The following is a 23,282-nucleotide window of genomic DNA, read 5'->3' as shown; positions in this document are numbered from 1 at the left end:
ATAGATATACGTCTTTAAAGTTATTCAGATAACTTTATATTTGATTTTAATGCTATTTTATATATTCTTTTTATTTGAATTAAGTTAAGGTTTGCATTGTAATTTAACTTCACCTGAATCCTAAACATATTTTGTGCAGTTTTTAGTTTTATTTGCGGTTATATTTTGAAAAGTGTTCATAAGAATTCTTGAGTGGCGACTGGAGAAAAATAACTAAAATAAATTAAATATTTTACTTAGAGTAAAAGCAGGAGTATAATTTGAAAGAATACGATCGGGCTAAGGAGTTTTTTTTAATGGTATTAATAAAAGGATTATGAAAATGAAACGTAAGATGTTAGAGTAATTGCTTTTATGCACATAATTCGACTATGATAATAATCCCAAAGCTGTTTTTATGTTAAATATGAAAACAATATGTATCTACACTTTGGCCTTTCCCTCCTCCTTGTTTAGAACACAGGTCAAGATTGTCCAAATAGTTCAAAATACGTCAAAAAAGTCGAAAACCTTCCGGCTTTCGTGAGCCGTAGACCAAAACTTTGGAGAAGTTCATTCTTTTGTTTCTTCGCTTCCTGGCGGTAATCCCCCTTCTTAAAAAAGAACATTTGAAAATGGACAAGACATTGCGTGCCTAGCGAACTATACGACCTCCAGCAAAATAATACATAAAACCTTGAAAAACCCTGAGGCAGTTTGTTGTTGTTGCTTTGTTAAAATGTTTGTCCAACATATATTACGTGTTTTATACGTATATTTATCTTTAAAACTCACTTGCTTGGCCTATGGATTGAAAAAAAAAACATAAAATCGTAAAGGACACTTTCGTATTTTCCTGTAACGTTTTTGGAGAAGTACCAACCTAAGTGCAATTCTGTCGTTATTATTAATAAGCTTAATAATGTTGTTGTTGATGCTGACGGTGCCTTGAATTTCAGAGTGAAACGGTCAATGGAAATGAACAAAACCACAGAAAGTTAAGAGAATAACATTGCTTATCGAAGTTTTTAAAGGATTGATCTCCGAAGTATTAAATATGACGGATTGTGTTCAAAATTCTAGTTAAAAGAAAATGGTATTTTTTGAAGAAAATAAAGCGCACTTTTTCTAAATCACCCAGAAAAGAAAACGGAAAGCCCACCTTTTTTTACAGAAAGTGTTACAAAGTGTTAACAAACAGAAAGTGTTAACAAATAAATATTTATTATAACACAGCATTTAATGAATATCACATCCAATTAAATTTGATTCAGTTTTGTAAGAGCTAACTTTATAATGACAGTTTGATGACAACATTTATTGTCCATAAATACATCGTTATATTCCAATATATTGCTTGTGGTAGAGTGAGGATACTGAAAAACAATCAAGATAATATAAAGCAAAAGAAAGCAAGATGATGTTGCAATCAGCATTACTGTATATTTTCAAACAGGGCCAGACAAAGATGCACACAAATCTTTACAACAAGGGTTTTCTGGTATTGTTAATGTCCTGTGTCTGTTTACTACTTTCACTACAAAACTGTACCGTGAACAACACTGCATTCTTTTCAACACATTTTCGAACATGGTAATGATTATTGTGTTACGTACTTTATCAAATTATATTATACTAATGTGCTGCTTTTATTGATTGAAAAAATGATCATTCTCAAAACATTTTCCAGAAGAGAGAAACCCAGTTAATAATCCCATACACAAATGTTTGATCCTGTCACAGACGTACGCAACGTTGCTCTGTTTTAACAAATTATCATTTTATTACTGTTCGTACGTTTGTGCAAAACGGTATTCACATTTTGTAATTACGGTGTTATCGTTTGTTGTTCAAACATGGTTTTTGACTTTTGATTTAAAAGGAAGGGCAATGTTAGATGGTGCGTTAGTACCTGTTGATTAGTGAGCAGCCTGGAAGCTTCCATTTCCCTCAGTGATGGAGAGAAGCAAGCGGGTCTTGTACCTGTCACTGCAATGCAACCCGGTGTCTTTCCTTGTGGTCTCCAGACATCCTCTATTGATTATGCCAGGCAAAAGGGGCAAAAGACGAAAATTATATTCGACAGATGCTGCTCATTCGTGAGTAACAAGTTCAGTGGATGCTGTATCTTTCGCCATTATCCTGTAAGTTAATATCGAGTTACAATAACTGTCTAAATATTAAAATCTATTTATAGGCGATGGATAGCCATGACCCGTTCCGCTGACCTCCAGTCATTGTTAACTGCTAAAGAAAAAAAAAATGAAGGACAGAGTGGGCAGGTTCCATTGGGTCCCGTACTAAAAAAAACAGATTGGACAGCAATATAAAGTAAAACATGACTCTTGGCATTAAAGGGCATAATTACCTCTATAGCTGTTTCATGAAAACGCAGAAGAATGCATTGTGTGAGTGAATGTCTGCTTATTGTACAGTATTCTTTATTACACCTGTGGGGCAGTTTCCAAGGCGATTCAAACTACTTAGAATTAAAAAAAAGTTTGTTTTGTATCAGAACTGACTACATTCTTCGTTGTCACGTGTCACTTGAAATATTATCGTACATATATGGTTTATAATATTGCTCTGCAGAAACTCGTTTTTTTCTGGTCCTTAAACAGGAAAAATAAATCGTTGAAAACAATTAGCAGGGAATTCAGTTTTAACTCATACTTTATTTGTATATAAATCAACTATACATTTTAGACCGCTAATTGTGTCGCATTAACCGATATATATATATTAGTAACTACAAGATAGGTCAAAATCTTCCTGTTTGAAGTTTCAGTTTCTTAGGTGCAACGCAGTCACAGAACCCTAAACGAAATGTTTGATTCAGCCATGCTACATCAACTAAAACCTAATGTTATATATTAACTGTGTATTATTAGACAGACAATGTATTAATTTCTCCATTGCTTAATTCATTGCTGTTCTGCAACATTCGATCATTCTCAGACCCCAGTATCAGCAGGTTGCCTGCTGTGGGTCCTATGCTTTCCAAACCGACGTCCCTGCTCTCTCTCTCTCTGAATATGCTCCACTGAGCAAGAGTTACAGTGGAGCCGATATTTATAGACGACCTTCAGGTGTAACTATGAAAGACACCCAGATGTTAAGAACAAATATCTGATTTGTCCGTGAAATGACACTCAACGTTTACATCTCTTTTTCTGTTGGAAACAAACGAACAGTACAGTTTGAGTTATGGTAGCACAAGTGTTTTGTCATGGACAATAACAAATATAAGTCTACTGCGATTTACGGTGTGCTATAGCTATAGCCACATTGTCGTCCACATAACACAATGGACCGGGTCAGCCGGAAAAAGACACCCTGTTTTGAATTTTCTGGTTATGACTGAAACCGAAGAAAGAAAATCAATATATCTAACAGTGGAAATGGATTACAAAACTGATGTTCTTTCTGAAGTACCACAAAGAGTACCCGTGGTACCTAGCAGAGCATTTAAACAAGACAAGATGCTCAGCTCTCCTTAGCTATTGGCCTTATGTGTCATTATCCATTTAATGGTTTCGTACGTAGCAATCTGACTTTTTTTTAGAAAATGTATTTTCATGTACTTTGATAGGACACATAACATATAAGCCTTTAGATAGTCACCCAACGAAGAGGCGTGTACGATTCTTTAGTAATGCATTGCTACAGTCTGAGCCTGGGCTACAGTAACATTCTGCGTTTTCCTTACGATGGGATATATGTGATTTTGCAAATAAATTGTGATATATGGTTTTAGCACTAATGCCTTAGGCGCCTAAAGCCATGCGTTAAAAAAACTCACAAAGCATTACAATTTGGATTTTTATTTGTTACACTTTTATTGTAATATTTCATTACTATCATCGTCACTAGTAACCATGTTCATTGCTGTGCTTAAAACTGAATGCTAAACAGAATTTCAGATCATGCCATTGCTGGAGGTGACTATTAGGCGGTTTATTTCGTGTGATCTGGGTAGTTCATGGCAAGATACAGAGCCTTGTACAATGACTTCCAGACTGATCACACAGAGTGTAGCGCGAACTTTCATGTTTGTTTGTTTGTTTGTTTGTTTTTATCCAACACTTTACTTATTTGTGTATACGGGTATATGCAATTCTTGAGGTGTGGAATAATGATAAATTATACGAATATTAATTGCAGCAAAGCTTGTTGACAGCTCAAGTATTAGAATTCAGAGGTAGGGATTAATTGTACCGAGCAGAACTGGTCAGGCCTTTTCTGAACTTGTGCTCAGTAATTACAATATCTCCACCTCTGACATCTGCCCCGCTTCCAAGCGAAGCACTTGTAACGAAGTTTGACAGAATAGACTTGAACACTCCTAACATTATCCGCCAAAACTGAGTGGTGCGTGTGACTACGAAGCCATTGCTAAAGTCAACAGTAATAATAGCTTGGTCAAAAATGAATAACTGTTAATATTGTTAACAGTTATTCTGTATTATCTCACTCTTCTACACAGTCTTATATAATCTTATATAATCTCATCAAAAACCTTTATAATCCTGCCTTTTATCATATGAATAAACCTTTCCCTTTGTATGGAAATAAAACTAATAAGGAAAATGTGACATGAAATTATTTCACCGTGTATCAAAGACTCACGGAATATATTGATGTTGTTGGACAATCATGTGATTTAATCTGGGGCGTGAGCAATATATCCGTTACATTAATTTTACATTAGGCATTATACCCAGGTACCTGGAAAAAGAGCCATCGACTCAACACAGCATCTAACCACGGCAAGATAAGTCGCCACACTGCTTATCACCGAAGTACTGCTTCAAAAGTAGATTTTAGAGTCATTTGTTTCCAGTTTGGAGAACAGGGAGTGAATAAGAAGGGGTCGAATTCAGACCAATTCTACCAGTCCGATACACAGATAAGGAATGTCACGTTTGTTTAAAGAAAATAAACTAATCTGGTCGGGTTTATGATTATGCGCACTAAAGACGACAGGATGCACGTTCTGCCAAAAAGTGTTATTATACATCAGATAAAACAAATGAGCTTCATGTAGCTTTATTAATGAGGCTTACATATTATTTCTGAAAACCACGCCGGTTCCAGACATGTGTGCTGAAATGATCCAAACAGTGCTCATGGTCTGAAAATAATCAACATGTTTCAAATAAAAAACGAGATTCTATGTCAAAATTATGTGATTAAAAACAGCAGCAATAAAAATATAATTTATATTTTCTCTACTTGGCTTGCTGCTTATCGTATAAGAAGCGTCAACAAACATATTTAAAGATTTGATCATTGTGATACCTTTAATCTTGACCGCTAACCGGAGTCTACACAATAATCATTGTTTACTGAAAAAAAAAAATATATGTAGCCGGTATATGTACACATACAAACGCTATTTAATTGCAAGGGGAAATTAAAATGGAAACGATTCGTCTGTAGCTTATACATTTTGTGCAAGACGGAGAATTAGAAACGCCCTTGAAACAAGCGCAAGTCAATCAGAGAACACCTCGAAATGAGAACTATTATCCTGACGAGAAGCGGGGTTAAAAAATCCACAGACTAAGAAATTACTGTGTATACATTAGCATAAGGGTACACTATTTTATTACAGTTAGTATTAGCAAGATTGCTATTTACTCTGTGTGCTAATCCGTGAGGCTAAAACCTTTCGCTTGACTGCCTCCTCGTCTGCCGTATGCATCAGGGCCCGTGGAAATCAATGCATGAGACTGCATAAAGGCCATTAATATAATCGCGTACAGTCCACCCTATGGCAGCTGTAATTCTGCTGACCGAACGATATGACTGTCTCTCTTTCCATTCTGAAAACGTTCCACATTTATCCAAATAAACTCGCGAGAGTGTCAAGTTATCATATAGTAAAAACGGGCTGGTGTTAATATACCAACAGATTAATTAACGCTGCCACTGAATGAAACGCGCTCTAGTTTAGCTAGACTGCCCTTTTGAGCGCCCGCGCTGTGGCTTGCAGGAAGAAGAAAAAGAAGAAAAAAAAATAAAACAAACCTTTTATGCTCGCCTGCGTCTCCCTTGGGGAGGTCCATACATTTGTTTCGAATAATTTACTTTAAGAACTGAAAAGACTAATTGATTTTTAAGTGCTAGCCCAGTGGGAGAAAAGGGGGGGCAGCTTAGAAGTCGTATAGGCAAATGTGAAGGTTTACCTGGATAAACCAGCAATGAAGCGTTGTTAATTTGGCACAAATCGCACTGGGCATCTGTAAAAAAAAAGGCAACTCTGGGGAGCATTTATTTAGCAGCAGTTAAGTGAACTTTTCGTGACTACAGCAGACTGAGATGTCAAAGCCGACTGACCAAATAATACATGATAGCGCCGTATGATATTATACTGTGTGAAATGTCTTTCACAGCCCACCCCCCCCCCAACACACACACCACCCCCTCTCTCACTGAGTTACATTGGTGCACCCCTCCCCCAAAACAGAATCATCACCGGGGAGTTTCGCATTTTAACCCAGTACCAGTGCTTCTCTGTGGAACCGGAAAAAAGAGGGCCTGCAGTTTCAGTCTCCCGGTTCCATTCAGAGAAGAAGCTTCGAATGGATTCATTAGAAGTAACGAGTTGACATAAGGTAAATCTTACATTGAGGCGCCATTCTTTCTGTCCGCGGAGCGCCCTCATTAACTGTCGCTAACAAGCCGTGCAAATACACTGATTGGACAGCTTTCGTATAACTCTCCGGACTTAGCAGGATGCCCACTTAATGAGACCACACAAAAAAAGTAGAAAACTTCATTTTTTTTTTTTACAGAAAGATGGAAAGAGTGGAACTTTGCCGCAACAGATAAACTTTGTTTAAACAGGGTTTTGTGAGAATAATATAATTGCGCGAAATCATTCAACGTGTAAAGTAAAAGGTGTTTTAATCCGTTCTTATAGTAAGGTGATTATTGGGGAAAAAATACGAATGTCCAAACGCTGTCTTTCAATAAAAAACAGTGAAATTTTATCTTGAAAATTGAAGCTATTAAATGCCTGTTTAACAGCACCGGTCTTCTTCTGGTAAAGAAAAACTAAACGTAGCATAAGTTTCCTTCATTGTATACTAAGTACATTTTCCCGTTATTAGCAATTGTGAAAACCGATGGCGAAGACCGTTTGTTGAGGTCCGAGAATGATTTATTGTTATAAGGACCTTTGCCTTTCAAAAATATTTTGATCCATATCTTCCCTAAGCAATAATGGATCACAATAAAATTACGCGTGATTGGATTTCGCTAATACGCCTCTCCGCACGAAAAACAAAAACTAATAAAAATACTAAAGCGTTTAAGTCGGTCGCTGAGAAGTTGCAATGATATCTTGCCACACCGATCCACATATTATTGCTGGGAAAATGAATTAATCAAGGCTGTTTGGACAGGATAAATGATGTCTACATCGCAGTGTGCGGTTCCACAGAAGGTATAAAAATGTCATACTTCGGTCGTTTGAAACCCACTGAACGACTGAAACTTGGTTTACCGTGGAGCTTAATACACAAGAGAAGCTAAGCAAATAAAGACTGTCATATGCGCCCCGTCCTGACAGCAATACAAAGCTACAAGCAACACCAATCTATGAGGATCCTAGAAGACCGAACTCTAGAATGTAACCTACCTCGGAGTGCACAGCGGATCATCGCAAGGAAAATAAAGACATAATGGTTGTTATTTGATTATAAAAGCACCGGCGGAGAATGTGGTCTTTTACGTTTTTAACTTTTTTTGTAATTCAAGCAATGAACCCCTTCTTTTAAACAACTTTGAAGTACCGCTTCAGATGCTGTCAGGTAGACTCGACCGTCCTGTCTTCAATACCAAATGATAACCCGTGCGCACTTCACATAAAAATATAATTTATTCAAAATATATATCGTACAGCCCCTTTCAAGTGGCACACCGAGCACTCGAAGAGTCGGAAAATATTTTATTTCTCTTTAAATCTATGTAAACACTGACAGATAATTACATCGCAACAGGGGACGGGCTCTACGCCTGCCTATAATAAACTTACAGGATCCGGAAAGGATTTCCACTTCGGTACTCAGATACTCTTCTCCTGTAACGTAGCAATCTTTTCTCCGGACGGTTTCTCTTCAGTGAAATGATTTTTGTCCAGCGCCTTCCATTCATTGTCAGAGTGGAGACTTGAAAAAAAATCTTGCCCTATTTTTCTTTTTTTTTTTATTTCGGACTGAAGGCAAATATGTTAGAGCACATATATGTGTGGGTTCCCACAAGAAGCCTGCCAAGCAGTTTCATTGACCGCTGCCTCAGCGGGCAGTCGTTGTCTTCAAAAATCCATTTACACCCGGTCCTGCTCACACAAAGCTTGAGTGCCAATAATTATCTGCTCGTACCTTTAAGGATAAGGGAATTTGCCTCTAACCGGTTCAGAAAGGAACTTAAAACCACCGAGTATCCCAAAGTACGCAACATTTAATTTCGAATATCCGCATTCTTCTCATTCTTTGATAAGAGATTACCGTATGATCTTTTTTTTTCCAAGTACCTCTTTACGAAGCAAAACACTTTCGTTAGTGGCTGACAGACACCGTATGACGTTTTACAGTTTTCTTGATTTCCGAAATATTGCAGATGAGGATCCTGAAAATGTTGATGCAGACATCACAGAACCAAGCAGGGCTTACGAATGTGACGTTTGGTAGCGTTTTGAAACCCAGACTACAGAACATTTTCGTTCTCTCTCTGACTGGTTATTTCTGCCTTTCGTGTCAAAATGATAAAAACAATAATTCAAATAGAAAACACGGAACCTCTGAAATACTGCTGTACTGAACAATAAATCTATAGCTACGAAGCCGGGTCAAGGTCAATTAATACATCTTGTACCACATTAATGTTACTGTTAACTTAGTCGTGTATTGTAAAGACAGAAGCGGACAGCACAGTAAATAAACAAAGATCGACCTAATGATTTGTCTGAATTGAATAGCGCGTCTCCCGCTGGTTACAGTTAAGGAGGGAGCATTCCAAGCTTGCGGATAAGCAGACAATCAAACCAGGTGAATAAACTTGTTTAGGGGTGTTAATTACATGCTTAACGCAAACAAAAGGCTGTGTACAAGAATGTTATTTACCACGGGTTTTCAAACAGCGGACTTACGTTTCAGCGCACGATTTCTGTTGTAATTACCCCGAAATTGAGCCTACAACGTGACTCTTATAAAATTAAACACTTCCACACACACACACATATATGTCATATAGATAACCACACACACATACACATGTAGATATATTAAGTTTTAAGGAACGAAATTCAAAACACCAAAAAGGCCTCACCAACATTGTAGTATAAGTTACTGAAAAACAGGAGGTATGGAAGTACTTTGTGTAACTTCCATTGCAGGAACCTTTGCAAAAGGACCTATTCAAACGCCGATTGGAATTACCTCACGGAGTCCGGTGTGACAGGAGCTCACACGGCGAGGATCCGTACCTCTCTCCACCCTCACTAACACCGCAGCATGCAGATCTCGACAACTGCGCATAGTTTTCGTTACTAAGTATGGCGTTATTACTATACTAGTTATTATTGTTTACAATTCCACGCAGTGTATACATATATTTCATTCATACATGCTTAGTTTTCGGTTTGTCGAATTTGGCACTAGGCTGGTTCCGTGCATTAGCAGAAATCTGCCTAAGAATGTAGAAAAAAAAATCTAAAACGTTTTGAATTCCTCAATGATTTTTGTGGAAAGGCGGCTTAGGATAATTATTTCAGCTTTATTGAGGGCAGATTAGTTGAAGTCTCGATGCCCTGTTTCAATACGCCTTGTATATGCCTTTACAATGTATGTATTGTTCGCTACTGTGTGTGAACTCATTCAAAATATACACTTTTTAACACCAAGCAAAGTCCTGTCCAAATATACACCACCAGGGCAGGATGGGCGCCTGTAGCCCATACAAATCACCGTAAATCACACTCGCATAGCTACAGCAAGCAAACAAAAGACTGGCCAAATCGAGGTGCTGACTAAGCCTTCAAATAAAACGAAACGCTAAAATAAATTAAAAACTATTAACAAGTGCTATGAATTAGCGAAAAGCATTTGGGTAAACATTGCACTACGGTTCCACTGCTTGTTTAATGCTAAAAAAAAATGCAATGCAGGCCTATAAACACATATGTGTAGTGTATTTATTATTCATGAGCTTGTGGTAAACATGTGTAATTTCTATTTTACCAAATCATTTTGGTTACCAGCGGTAAGTAACTCTCTCTTACACCGCGCAGTAATATTCATTCACCTTTAAGTCAATGTTTGGAAACACTTAAACTTGGCACCAAGCCAGCCCTGCTGCAGACAAAAACAGTACCAGGGTCTGGACCTGGATGGATCTTCATTGCAGTTGTTCCTGAAGGGGTACTTCTGATCAGCGAGATCCCCAACTAAAAGAAAACACACATTCAAACCCATTCCAGAGGCTGTGGTGATACTGGCGTATGATCAGATGTAACAAATACTATTTGGTACACCATTAAAGTCCCTTACATCTTACGCTAATATTAATAAAACCCTTCGTAATAAAGTGTACAAGCCCGCGAAGATCTAAAGCAAAATTTAATTCTTCGACGCGCCTTTGCTGGCATGGTCAGTGCTATTAGGATGAGTCTAATGATCTCATCTTTCCTTTCTTTCCCAGAATTAATAGTGTTCAGATGGACCGAATGAAGCGAAACTACGTGCAAATCATGTGTAAATTGACTCGGTTAGAAGCCCTTTATTCAAATGTGTATTCCAGTATTCCAGCCTGCCCCATTTGGCACCCCCACAGCCCCCTCCTGCACCCACCCATTCCTTTTCCCTACATATCTTCTTTAGCTCTAACGAGCCTCGTTAAGATCGCAATAATATTCCACCCTCTAATTGCTCATCCCATTCAACAAATACGCGAACATTGGCTTTTTACTTCATGTGAGCCTGTGTAGAGGGAGGGGAGTGTTGAGATTTGAGTTTCTGATAACCCCCCGTGTGTGCAGGCGAAGTGGTGAAAGCCTCTACGTACTGGCTAATGATTGGCACACTTGACAGTGATTGGCAGGGCTGCCATGACAACCTTACAACGACACCAAGAAGACCAATAGAAAAGCGAAACAAAATGTTTCAATGCTACACTCACGGTGGATTTAGGGGAGATATTATGAGGCTGGTGTCATTAGGCGATAGCTATTGAATCATTCAATCTTGACTCGTCGTTTCTTTTCCTTGATATTTTTCTTTCTCTCTCAGGTCATTCCATGGTTTTCAGATCCCCTTTAGAGCTTTATCCCTCCCATTTCTTCCTGCCAAACTTCGCTGATCGCCCTTTGGTTTTGGCGAGCAGCGCACCCAGCGCCAGATCTCCCGAAGAGTTGTCAATGTTTCAGCTACCCACTCTCAACTTCTCTCCGGAGCAAGTGGCGAGCGTCTGCGAGACGCTGGAAGAAACCGGAGATATCGAGCGACTGGGACGGTTCCTCTGGTCCCTGCCCGTGGCACCGGGGGCGTGCGAGGCGATCAACAAACATGAGTCTATCCTGCGAGCCCGCGCCGTGGTTGCCTTCCACACGGGGAATTTCAGAGACTTGTACCACATCCTGGAGAACCACAAGTTTACCAAGGACTCCCATGGCAAATTGCAGGCCATGTGGTTAGAAGCGCACTACCAGGAGGCCGAGAAGTTGCGTGGTCGCCCCCTCGGACCGGTAGATAAGTACAGGGTTCGGAAGAAGTTCCCACTGCCCAGGACCATCTGGGACGGCGAGCAGAAGACCCACTGTTTCAAAGAGAGGACACGCAGTCTGTTAAGGGAGTGGTATCTGCAGGACCCGTATCCCAATCCCAGCAAGAAAAGGGAACTGGCTCAAGCCACTGGACTCACTCCTACACAAGTCGGGAATTGGTTTAAAAATCGGAGGCAAAGAGACAGAGCGGCAGCTGCAAAAAACAGGTCAGTTCGGTTTTGTTCTAGTGCTGTAAGGCGCAGGAAACAACGCACTCGACAGTTCCCTCAGATAGAAAGGAGAGAACGGCTCGAAAGATATTCCAAGTTAGTTGAATTCTTTCCGGAGAAACTGTAGCTCAATAAGATATCGAATTCTGAAAAGAAAAAAACAGTACAACAGACTAAGAAAAACTCATTTTTATTCTCATGTATAAAAATAACACTCATGACATTACAAGCCATACTGCTGTTTACAGGAGAGATCGCAATCAAAGCTATTACAGTTACAGAGTGTGCAATCACAGCACTAAACAGTAAAACATTTCCCCTGACTCAGAGTATTAGAACAGAATTTCTAGTTATTGTAGATATGAGAAAACTAAAAAAGCAGCAAGTAAAAAGTGAAACCGCTGCACTTAGGCTACAACACTTTTGCACTTAGGAAAAACATTTCACTTTTCAATTACAACACCCCAAATCTGATTTTACAGCTTCAATACTTTGGGAATAACAGTGGAAAATATGCAAAGTTATTGTTATCTAAAGAGCAAGCTTTTTTAAATAAAACGTTTACTTCTACACATATATATATATAAGCAATACCAATTATACTTCATTGCAAACGTACATGGTTGTTAAATAGCATTAATGTTTAAGCATTAAGTATTTTAGGTACAAAGGAAGGAATGAATAACAAAAAAACAAAGGTTCAAGAGTAAGGAGGTGCTAAATTTTATCTCAAAATTAAACTTCCCGTAGCAAACCTGTAAATTCTCTCTTATCTCGACCAGGGAAAGTTTTTGAGAACTACCCAGCCTTTAAGAGCTGAAAAAGACATTGGAAAAGATCACACAAGGAAATATGGCTTCTACCTAGAGCTCCCAGGAAGATGGTAAATATGAGGGAGCTGATATTATACACTGACTTCTAAATTAAACTACTATTTAGAAGAAACCCATTCAAAATATTTTTTAAAGAACTGGATGAAGTAATAATTATTACTTTCCCTGTAAATAATCATGGTATGATATAATTTGTAAGAAATGAATTTATACTTGCATCACAAAAGAGGAGATCTTAAGTACATGCATCTAAAAGTTTTAAATTATTATTGTAACTATTATCATCATCATCTTTTGGTAATTTAGGCGCGTTCAATAAAGGGCTAAAATTGTCAGATGTTTGTTTTTATAACCTCCTCGTTCTTCATACTGGTTTATTTATTTTGCTGAAAAACGTAAGTTAAATACTCTCACCTATAATATCTAGTTAGTTTAATATTTTTTTAAAAAAAAAAATGCGTTTTCTTCGGTCCTTGAAGACTGCACTTATTCCAGTGGAAATTATTTAGTGGCATATCTATAAAAATGCATTTCTGGAGTATTTGTCTTGCGTTGAAAGCATGTGTCCACGTGGTGTACTGAAAGTAATGTAAAACAAAAAATCAGCTTCTTATGTTTGAAAATTTGTTTGATGAAGACATCTACCACCTTTTATAGTATCTGAAATTAATTATTATGTTGCATCCATTGAAATATGTTTATTTTATAAGGCTTTCATTAATATTGAGTTTTAAGCACTCTTATCTTTAAGTCCCATTAACTTATACTATAGAAATAAGACGTCATATTATTAAACAGCCCACATTACGCCTGTAAGAGACTGGAGAACCAGAATGTGGTCAACATTATTCCCGTGAAACCAGTAACAAATAAATAAACGTGGCCGTGAACATCTTTCTATGCTCATTTGCTCAAAGAGTGCACGCGGGCTGTATCAGGGGCACTGCTTTGTTAAAAAAAACATACGATTTTGCGTCCCATTTTATTGTAGACAAACAAAAATGGTGTACAGTTTTCCTTTTTTTGTATACCCATCTTTCTTTAATACAGACAGGCGATTTAATGAATATACGGTTAGACGCGTGCACGCTCCAATGCATTAGAATTTAGCATTTGCACATCGATGCATTGAGATGTGTACTAATTACGATGTGTTTTTTTCCATTTTTTTTTCCTTCTGTTATTTTCATCAGGCTCCAGCACCAAGCAATAGGACAAAATGGCATGCGATCGCTGTCAGAATCCGGGTGCACCCCGCACAGTTCGGCTGAGTCCCCGTCAACGGCGGCCAGTCCGACCACCAGCGTTTCCAGTATGACGGAGAGAGCCGAAACGGGCACATCCATTCTCTCTGTAACCTCCAGTGACTCGGAATGCGATGTATGATACGGAAAAGAAAGAATTAAACAGGGAATACGGACCTGAAAAGAACAAAAAACTGAGACTATATAAAAATATCGGGGAAGAAAAAAAGGACCAATTGGTATTATTAAGAAAGAGAGACAAGCACGTCTTTTGCAAGCGCTATCCATGGACGCACACCTTCCCCAACTCCCCACCACTAATTGCATGATATTCTTTTGTATCTGGGAAAATAATAACCTGCGTTCAATATTTTTACAAGGAGCGCCAAGAAGAGGGAATAACCAGATGTTTATCGCCTTTTTTTTAAAAAAAAATCTCTCTCTATCTCTGTTTTAGTCCAAGTGGTGATGACGGTCAACCAAGATGCAATCCTCTCTCGTTTTATTTTATGTTCATCAGACAATCATTCGATTCGTAAGCACCTTTTTTTCTACACTTCTGTCACTGCCTGTGTGGGTACTGGTCAAATGTGGAACCGAATAGTTATGACTGTATCAGATTTTTATTTTTATTTCAAGATTTTATATGAATTATGTATATCTAAAATAATGCGATCATTCTCCCAGTCTGTAATATATGTGTAGAGAGATGCTTGTATATGATACTGCTGTTCTTCTCTATCTCCTTTTCTATTCTTGTTCACTATTCTTGGCTTGGTGTTCCTACATAAAATATTTGTCAAAACGTCTGACGAAGTGCTATAGGTTTTCTGTTTTGTTATGATTTTTTAAAGGGGAATACGGCGGTAGATTAAAAAAAAAAACATCGAGTGCTATTGTTCACTTTTATGCAAAAGCTATTTGGAGTATTTTTCTGCGACCTGTCAGGAATCCTCCAAGTTCGCTTAGGGCGCTTATTATTCAATGTTCCTTTACCTGCGTGTTTATGTTCATGTTTATGTATAAATTTCTAAATCAAATACAGTATTCCATTTTCTTATGTTCTGCTGTGTTTCTTTGGCGTCTGAAAACTGAGTTCTCATAAAGACAATACAGTACCGTGCACAGCGTTAAAACAAAATTGCAAAATCAGCGTTTTGCTTTTCTCATTCTTAGGATAACAACCAATAGAAAAAGTAGCAGTGACATTAGTTTTAACAGTATTTCGAAAGGGCTGTAGCTCGGGATATACAGTACATGTTAATATATGATACGCAGGTCTGTTGTTTTTTCGAACATCTCTGTTCTAATACTTGCAATACTCTAGGCTACAGTAATGTGCACATACACATCCAACTTTGTCTCGTGCAGAAGAGGGACTCTACCTTCTTCTTTTGTTTACGGTCACTAATGAATACAGAAATTAAGCAAACGCGCCACTAAATCGACTAATCATTGTGAGCTCCTCCCATGCTCCGAACTTCCATTGTAAAACCGTGAAAGCCTCTTTATTTACAATGCTAGTAGTGTTCCAAGCTGTTCCATAAGACATTAATCTACACAATAATAATAATAATAATAATAATAATAATAATAATACACGAACTTGAACACTTGTGTGATACATTATGTTTTGAAACTTTTGTACCTCCGATTTGTCAACCTCAAAAACTCTCCAAACGCATCTTTACCCACATTGGCTTGGTGAGGTTTATTATTGAGCAACAGTTACGTTTACTGGCGAGCCAGCTGCTAAAGTGTGTCCTCGGTAATCATCCAGAATAGAACAACGCATTCATTTAGATGACCATAATGGCGAGTTATTATTTGAATCGGCCATGCTGGCGTTTTTAATAAAGTTACTTAAAGTTATCTTTGTATTTATTCTGCGTAAAATTGTAAAAATGGCTGTACACAAAGTTCAGTGTTGAGACTTTAATAGCGTGATTTGTTAAACAAAAATTTAACTATACATGTAAAGTACATCTCCACAACAATAGATTCAGCCTACAAATGATTATTTTTAACCCTCGTCGCCAGCTTCGTTAACACCACTGTTAACATCCTGGGTTAATGCTTAATGCTTGGGGTGTGTTTATAAGGAATACACTCATACGAGGTATTAATATAGGGCTTAATGAAACGACTGATTTAGCTTATTTTCTGGAATAAATCAATGATTTCCACAACCTGTTAATCAAAATATTAAAATGTTAACACCTTTCAAATTAGGAACTTAATAATTGAAACTAGAACTGCTGTAATAATACTGTAGTTCTTGATACTGTCCCTTCTCTTTTCGAAAAACAGGTGACGCGTGATGTTCTTATTTTTTGTTTTTCGAGAGCGTTTATCATCAGATTCACTGAAGTTTCAAAATAAAACATAACGCTATTTTTGACAAATTGTAGTTATAAAATAAAAATACTGAATATTTCCCATCACACAGAGCTCTCGTACACAGTATATATTTAAGTTTAAAATGAGTTTTTGTAAACCCAGTGTTTAAACATTAATGAATGTAGCGTGCATTTGTCCTCCTTCTTATCTTTTTGCAGAAAATATAGCAATACAAATTATATTCTGAAGTCTTCATATATATAGTTTATAAAACAGAAAGAATAAGCAACTGAGGAAATTTGAGAATCACACTCCTTAAAACTCCAAACGAACCAAGTATTTCTACAGGCTATTCGACGGCAGTTAAATTTAAATCACATAATATGATGTAAATTGTATTTCAGAACTCCATTGCATAGAATTTGAAATCAATTAAATCACTAAAGTCTTAAATACGTTCATTATTAATTCAGTATTTTTGCAGCTTGAGAATGAGAGCAAGCAACTTCGACACGGACTCGCTGTACGTCACCGCGCATGCGCAGTATAACACGGGCTATAACTTTTTCCCCCTTCACAGTGATTCTACACTCTTCATAAACAGACCGTTTCAAATTGTGCGTTTCGGCAGCTTCATTCCTCTTGCAGTCTGTTTTGACCTTTATGTCCATTTAATGATTCCGCAAAAACCTAGAGAGTAATCGAACAATTTCGAAGGAAATGTGAAGATGTGACCTAATACTGTATTATTTTAAAATAAAATAAAATACATTAAATGAAAAATAAATAGAAAAATCCGCACCGTGGCGAGATTTGCATAAAACATCAATAGGTGACTGTTGTTAAATCTATGAAAATCTGCATTTAAGCCCTTTTCACCCACTAAATCCATCTGTCCGGGAAAGATAGGGCCTATCACAAACAGCTAACCTGCTCGCCATTGCTGATCTTTATCGGCCTCCCCTTCACAATCTCTATTAGTTTATTGGCCATGACAAGCACAGACCTTGATTAAGAAGAAATTAATCGGAAGCTGAAGAGCAGTTTATCAATACAGGGGATATGACCATGACATTAAATCCAACAGATCGCTCCAAATGAACACTTTAATGGGATGTTAAATGTTTTGTTTTCTTTTATGTCTTCAGGTTTTCCTACGGTTATAATAGTTTAACAACAGTAACTAATAGTACTAACAGTCACCCTAAGACTCTGATTTTGGCTAAGTGTATCAGAAAGGCTATATAAATAAGGAATTTATATAATTTTGACATTTCCAGTGTCCCAAGGTGAACGCCTAGTATTTCAATTATACAGCACGTAAAAACAGCACGTTTTCTCCTTTCTGTAGGACGAATATTATTACAAATGAGAACTCATTTTTTCCCCTTAGCTTAATAAATAGCCTGTTAACTTGTCAACGTGTAAGCAGTGAATGTCAATTTTTGTATTAGTTCTTAAGTGTTGTTGTTAATGTTGTTCACTACATTTACGTTCACTGTTCAATCTCGTTCTAAGAAAAATACGTCAGCCTTTGCTAACCCAGATTAAAACCGAAATCAATGTACCCTTTGGTGCCGGGTATGAGTGTGCTTCACACAATTTGATGAGGGTTTACATAACAAGCAGAGAAAGCACGGAGCATGAGGCAACTAAAATAAGAGAAGATAGTCACGGATTTTTTTTCTGTCCTGTGCACATGTATAGTCAATAGTATATATTTCAAAAACAGAAGAATAGATTATTTGTCCGATTCCCATAACCTTGCGCGTATGCAGGGGAAAGCTCTTTCGCTGCGGCCTGCAGTGAGAAAGAACTGTTCTGCCCTGCTTTTTCTCCGATTTAATCGGTTAACTGCACACAACTTTCTATTCGTGTTTATTCATGCAGCTCTCATTGAGCTCTAGTTCCCTCTGACCTGGATTCAGCGCCTGCAGAACCGGCAGAATGGCTCAGACTGCAATCACTCTTGTAGGATGAGAGACTTTTACTTATTTATGTTTTCATGCAACCTCATAAGGTAAGATGTCGCACTTGAACATATTATGTAACAAAATTAATAAAACGCCTTTCTGATTGCTGGGCTGCTATAGACGTAGAGTCTGTCTTGTGTTTAAAGTCGTTATGTTTATTCATACTTCATGTGAAAGAAAATACGTACCAGCTTCCCTTAGCCTATATAGACACTGTGGACATTTCAGCAAATCTTTAAATCTATCGTTCGTGTAATTTTTGTAAATATCTTCAGTTTCAATTGTTTTTTTTTTCTTAAGGTTGCCGCCGGTGAAACCGAGTCTCTATTTTACTGCGTGTATTTGCTGTAGTAAGATTTAAAGTGAATAAATAAGTTATATTAACAAATGTACTAGTTTATTTTAGAGGTTAGTTGCTTCCTCATTAACCTTTAATTTATTAATATTACTCTTTATTTTCTTTAATAGGCAATAGAAAGATAAAAATAAGTTAAAATTGTGTTTATGGTAGCGTCAATTAATATATATATATTATAGTAAGAGAAGCTTCTCTTTGTACTCTACATATTTTATCTGCAGTTGATAAACCGCTTGGCCATATTTTCAAGTTCTGTAGTCAAGTTACTTACCGGGGATTCTCTGTGCACGACGAACAAGAACAGGGATGTGCATATGAGGCATTCATATATTTTTATTTTATTTGTACGTGGCTCTCAGTTTTGCTTCTGGGGGAGTGGGGGACAAGTTATTCTGAACAAAAGCTATTTTATAAACTTGAGAAAACACCCTTTTAGTTGCGGCCTCTGTCTTTATTGCCATAAATCTTCAATCGTCTGTTATACCCTCCGCTATGCAAGTCCTGTGATAAAACTTTCTTTAAGACTACTGGGATTTAAAACTGTAATTCTATTAAATAGTAATTGAAGGGTCACGAGAGGCTATGATACAGGATCAGCATGTATAAGCCGGTCGTTTGAACTTTAATTTGGACCCATAGGCAGATGGGATCACAGCCTTTGTCAGATGCTTACAGATTTAAAACTGGTCAGCACAATGACAAAAATGTTTTAATACAGATTAATACTCCCCTTAAATAAAACATGAAATCAACTAAAACATCAGTCTTTCATATGAAATTCACTGCACCTTCTTCGTTAACGAAGGGCGACTAAAGGCCAGCGTTGCACAGGTTACTGGTCATTTCCACCTACAGCCAGAGAAGAACTGGGCTATAGACAGGGAGTGGCAATGACATAAATATCATATAAGATATGTCAACTCAATTACTAAATAATTATATATATATATAAACTGAGGCTTACAGAAGTAAATACGCTATTATGGAGGCAATTCTGATGGAATATATGTCCGCACATACACGCATTTACAGTATATTAAGTATTCGTGAAAAGCACAAAGACTAATGTTTTCAGATTTCACTTTACTTCCACTAAATAATACACGTTAGCGTGTAATATGCTATTAAAAGTTTACAATTAGCTGTGTTTGTGGCAAGGATTTATTAGGGTTCAGGTGGCAAATGGTATAAGCGTCAAGATCTCCTGTCTAATAAATATCAGTTTGGAAACATTGGATGATTTCCAGGCAAAGCTGGTCGGTAAATGTTACACTGTCAGATGTGTATTTACTATCATAACTAATGTAAGATCATTATTAAACAGACATTCTCAGCAGCACAGTTTAATGACGGCCCATGTTATTAATAACCGAGTGCGTGCTCTGTTTTGTCTAGACGGAACTGCCAGCACTAGTGCTAGAGTCCACGCATCTCCTTACTGAGATATATGCCTATTTTTCATTCTCAAATTAGCTAACACTATCTAGAGGCTTGCTCGCCAGAGGCCAGCTTAACATTCTGGAAAACTTTTATTCGGTCGGGGTGCTGCATGCAAACTAAAACAAATATGTAACACAACATGTAACGAGGAGAAATGTTATTTCCTCAAAACAGAAAATAACACAATAAAGAGGTGTACTTTTGGGATCCGTGGTGTTTCTTTCAGGCGTTTTCAATACGTTTTCAAATAAGCAATAAGCGATTCAATTTGTAGCAAAATAATGTAAAACCAAATCGGTTTTAACATAATAGCTAAGAAGATGCAATATAGACTCCTTCGGCTATATATATATACAGCAATGCGTGTGAAACATTTCCCAGCAGTGCTGAAAATAATTAAAAACAAAACACATTTGACCTCAACTCATTTATCCTCAACTATCCCGGATATACACTAACACAGTTTTTATATAAAAGTACAATATTTTGTTATTCTGTGTTAAATATTAAGAATTAGTAAATTTAGTCTTTTACATCAAGAAGAATATTTCAGGTAATTTAGGATTCTGCAATGGTTATTTATAAACCTAAAGGCATAAGGTTACTCTAGAAAGGAAAATAGAATAAAAAAACATCTTTGAAATTGCTATTCTATGTTTTGTGAAAAGTTAAAATAGTACTTATAAAAATAATTTCTCATGTAGGAAATACATCCACATTCTATGATTGAACGTGACTGATAATGCATTTCCTTACTTTCAGTCTTCATAGCGCTCCATACAATCTGCCGCGTACGAATACGTCTCAGAATGTAGTATGATAAACGAAGCTTCCACAAAAGGTACCATTAAAAACATTTTTCCTCTAAAAGATGGCGTGCGTTACTACCACAATCTGGATACAATAGAATCATTAATGTTTTATTTACGGGACGCACCTCTACGAAGTCAACTGCAACAGTTTCCCCTTCGAAGTAAATATTTTTAGTTGTATCCTGCGCGATGCACAATTTACAGATTAGCTTTATTCCCATCTATTTAATATCCTTCTTTATCAAAGTAAATAATTCGGTTACAAGTGCATTCGGCCATATTTTTAAACATCTGTTAACTAGTGTCTTCTGGACAACTCCCGTCTTCCTTAGTAGAAACATAAAATGTACAATTAAAAAAAGGTTGTCAAGTGCTAATATAGCACAGTTAACTGAGATGATCTTGTCTCACAATGTGTTTTTGGATAACGCGGAAGGTTCACGGGCATTTTTCACACGGTGGCCTCGGGTTTTATTATGACCAGGAGCAAAAACAAGGAAAGAAAAGTTGAATAATGTGACGTCACTTTCATACCATTTTCTAATTCCATCTGCGAGAATATAATTAAATTACATAGAGATGATGTTTTTATATCTTTGATTAGTGGCTCAGGAAAGGTGTTTGAATGATTTAAGACGCTTATTGGACACTGTTATTAATTTGCAAGCGACAAAGTTAAGTGGCCAGGGCCTGAAATAAATTTTATGTGCCAACAACTTTTAATGACAAAACATTTTGAACATCTCGTTCGCAGAGACATACATATCATAGCCCACTGATTTCACGTTTCCAGCGTGCTTCAGAGAAGGTCACAGGACACTGGTTAGCAGCGTAAGTATACGCACAAGCAAACTCATCTCACTCACTGAACAGACAGAAGCAGAAAGAAAAGGAGAAACAGAGAGAGGAGGAGGAGGTGGAGGAGGGGGGCTCCATCTCATAACCCTATATAAGTTGTGCATCGCTCCTGTGTGAAACCTGTCCTGCACGGTTGATTCCCTCTGCCCCTGACATCCCCGCACTGCTCTCGGTCGCTGCCCTGCTCCGGCCTGGGCTCCTCAATTAGCGCGGCTCCTGTTGGTGCCCCGCTGGGAGAGAGAGGTCGCCCCCCTGAGCCGCCAATAGCCCTCGCCACCACCTACCGAGACTCTACCCAACAATCAGGAAACCATTTAGAAATTGACTCATTCTGTAAATAATCTTTGACGTCCTAACAAAGACGCCATTCGAGAAGAGTTTATTAGCAAGAAACCATTAAAACAGATGTCATGTTAGCTTTTCTTTGGCGTTTTGGTGACACATCTCCCTGTATGAATTGGCGATTGTTTTCTGCTCAGTCAGTGAACGCTCCGCTTCATTGTCTGAGCCGAAGAGAGTCCCAGCCACGAAATGAGTCCTTTTGGAAGCATTAGGAAAACTGGGGTGGACCGACCACACACCCCAAACCCGATGAGCCGAAGCCTATTGCCAGTGACAGATTATGAGATAGTTGAAGGCAATCACAGCTAAATCACGTCCAAATTAGGTGACACATATTATACGTGCCGATTGTTTCTACTCAACTTTTTCACAAAGTTGACAATAACGTGGTTATTTGTTTCGGCTCTTAAATCACTCCATAGTTGTAAAATATCTGGGAAATTTAATTAAACAGCCTGTATGTTGTACACATACGGATTTAAATTAAAAAAGGCACTATGATATCGTTATGCAACGTAAATTAAACAAATAACACAAATGATATTATATGTGCTATTGTCTTTTATCTGACGTTTCAATGATTTGTTTTTATTTGATAACTCGAATAGATGTATGCAATAAAACCTTTATTAATTTATAATGTCTGTTTCCAAAATTCATAAGTACTCCACTGTAAAATACACCCATATAATGTTGCTGTAGTTATCCCAGGATGATACCAAATGTCCAGTTTTACATATACGTTTATATAATTTAAATATAGTTGGATCAAGTTTGTATTTCAGAATACAATTATTTCACTGCATTACTTTCACAAGATTATTTCATTTATGTAGCACGGAAAGTGTTCCGATACAAAACACACGTTGAAATAAACTGAATAATAATTAAAGTTAGTGTTGCCCCCCTGGAAAAAAGAACAACAATTATAAACAACAGCACATACAGTTAAAGACTGTGATGTAAACAGATATGTTCCCATAATAGGTCATGGCCGTGTAATGGAGTTACAAATTGTTCTAATGTGTATTTCCTTCGCCATAAAAGTTTCAAATGTTTTGACAAATAAACATACTCAAAATAATCATTTACAGGAATCTATTTAA

General features: G+C 37.3%; 1 protein-coding gene and 1 long non-coding RNA gene across 2 annotated transcripts; one reads left to right on the top strand and one right to left on the bottom strand.

The window, feature by feature from the left end:
* Positions 1-1,773: 1,773 nt before the first annotated feature.
* On the bottom strand, positions 1,774-8,809 carry LOC148646285 (uncharacterized). Its single transcript, XR_015927912.1, has 2 exons — positions 8,024-8,809; positions 1,774-2,013 (listed from the first exon to the last, which is right to left on the bottom strand). It is a non-coding gene; the product is annotated as an uncharacterized LOC148646285 (long non-coding RNA).
* A 2,312-nt stretch (positions 8,810-11,121) lies between these two features.
* On the top strand, positions 11,122-15,113 carry six3a (SIX homeobox 3a). Its single transcript, XM_088610021.1, has 2 exons — positions 11,122-11,973; positions 14,003-15,113. Exons 1-2 carry the CDS (start codon positions 11,282-11,284, stop codon positions 14,193-14,195), a joined length of 885 nt encoding a protein of 294 aa, XP_088466147.1. The 5' UTR covers positions 11,122-11,281; the 3' UTR covers positions 14,196-15,113.
* The last annotated feature ends 8,169 nt before the right edge of the window (positions 15,114-23,282 follow it).

This window comes from Lepisosteus platostomus, chromosome 17, assembly GCF_059453375.1.
Source record: "Lepisosteus platostomus isolate fLepPlt1 chromosome 17, fLepPlt1.hap1, whole genome shotgun sequence".
Taxonomy (NCBI): Eukaryota; Metazoa; Chordata; class Actinopteri; order Semionotiformes; family Lepisosteidae; genus Lepisosteus; species Lepisosteus platostomus.
Note: the sequence above shows the minus strand (reverse complement) of the source record. Positions and strands in the feature narration are given on the sequence as shown.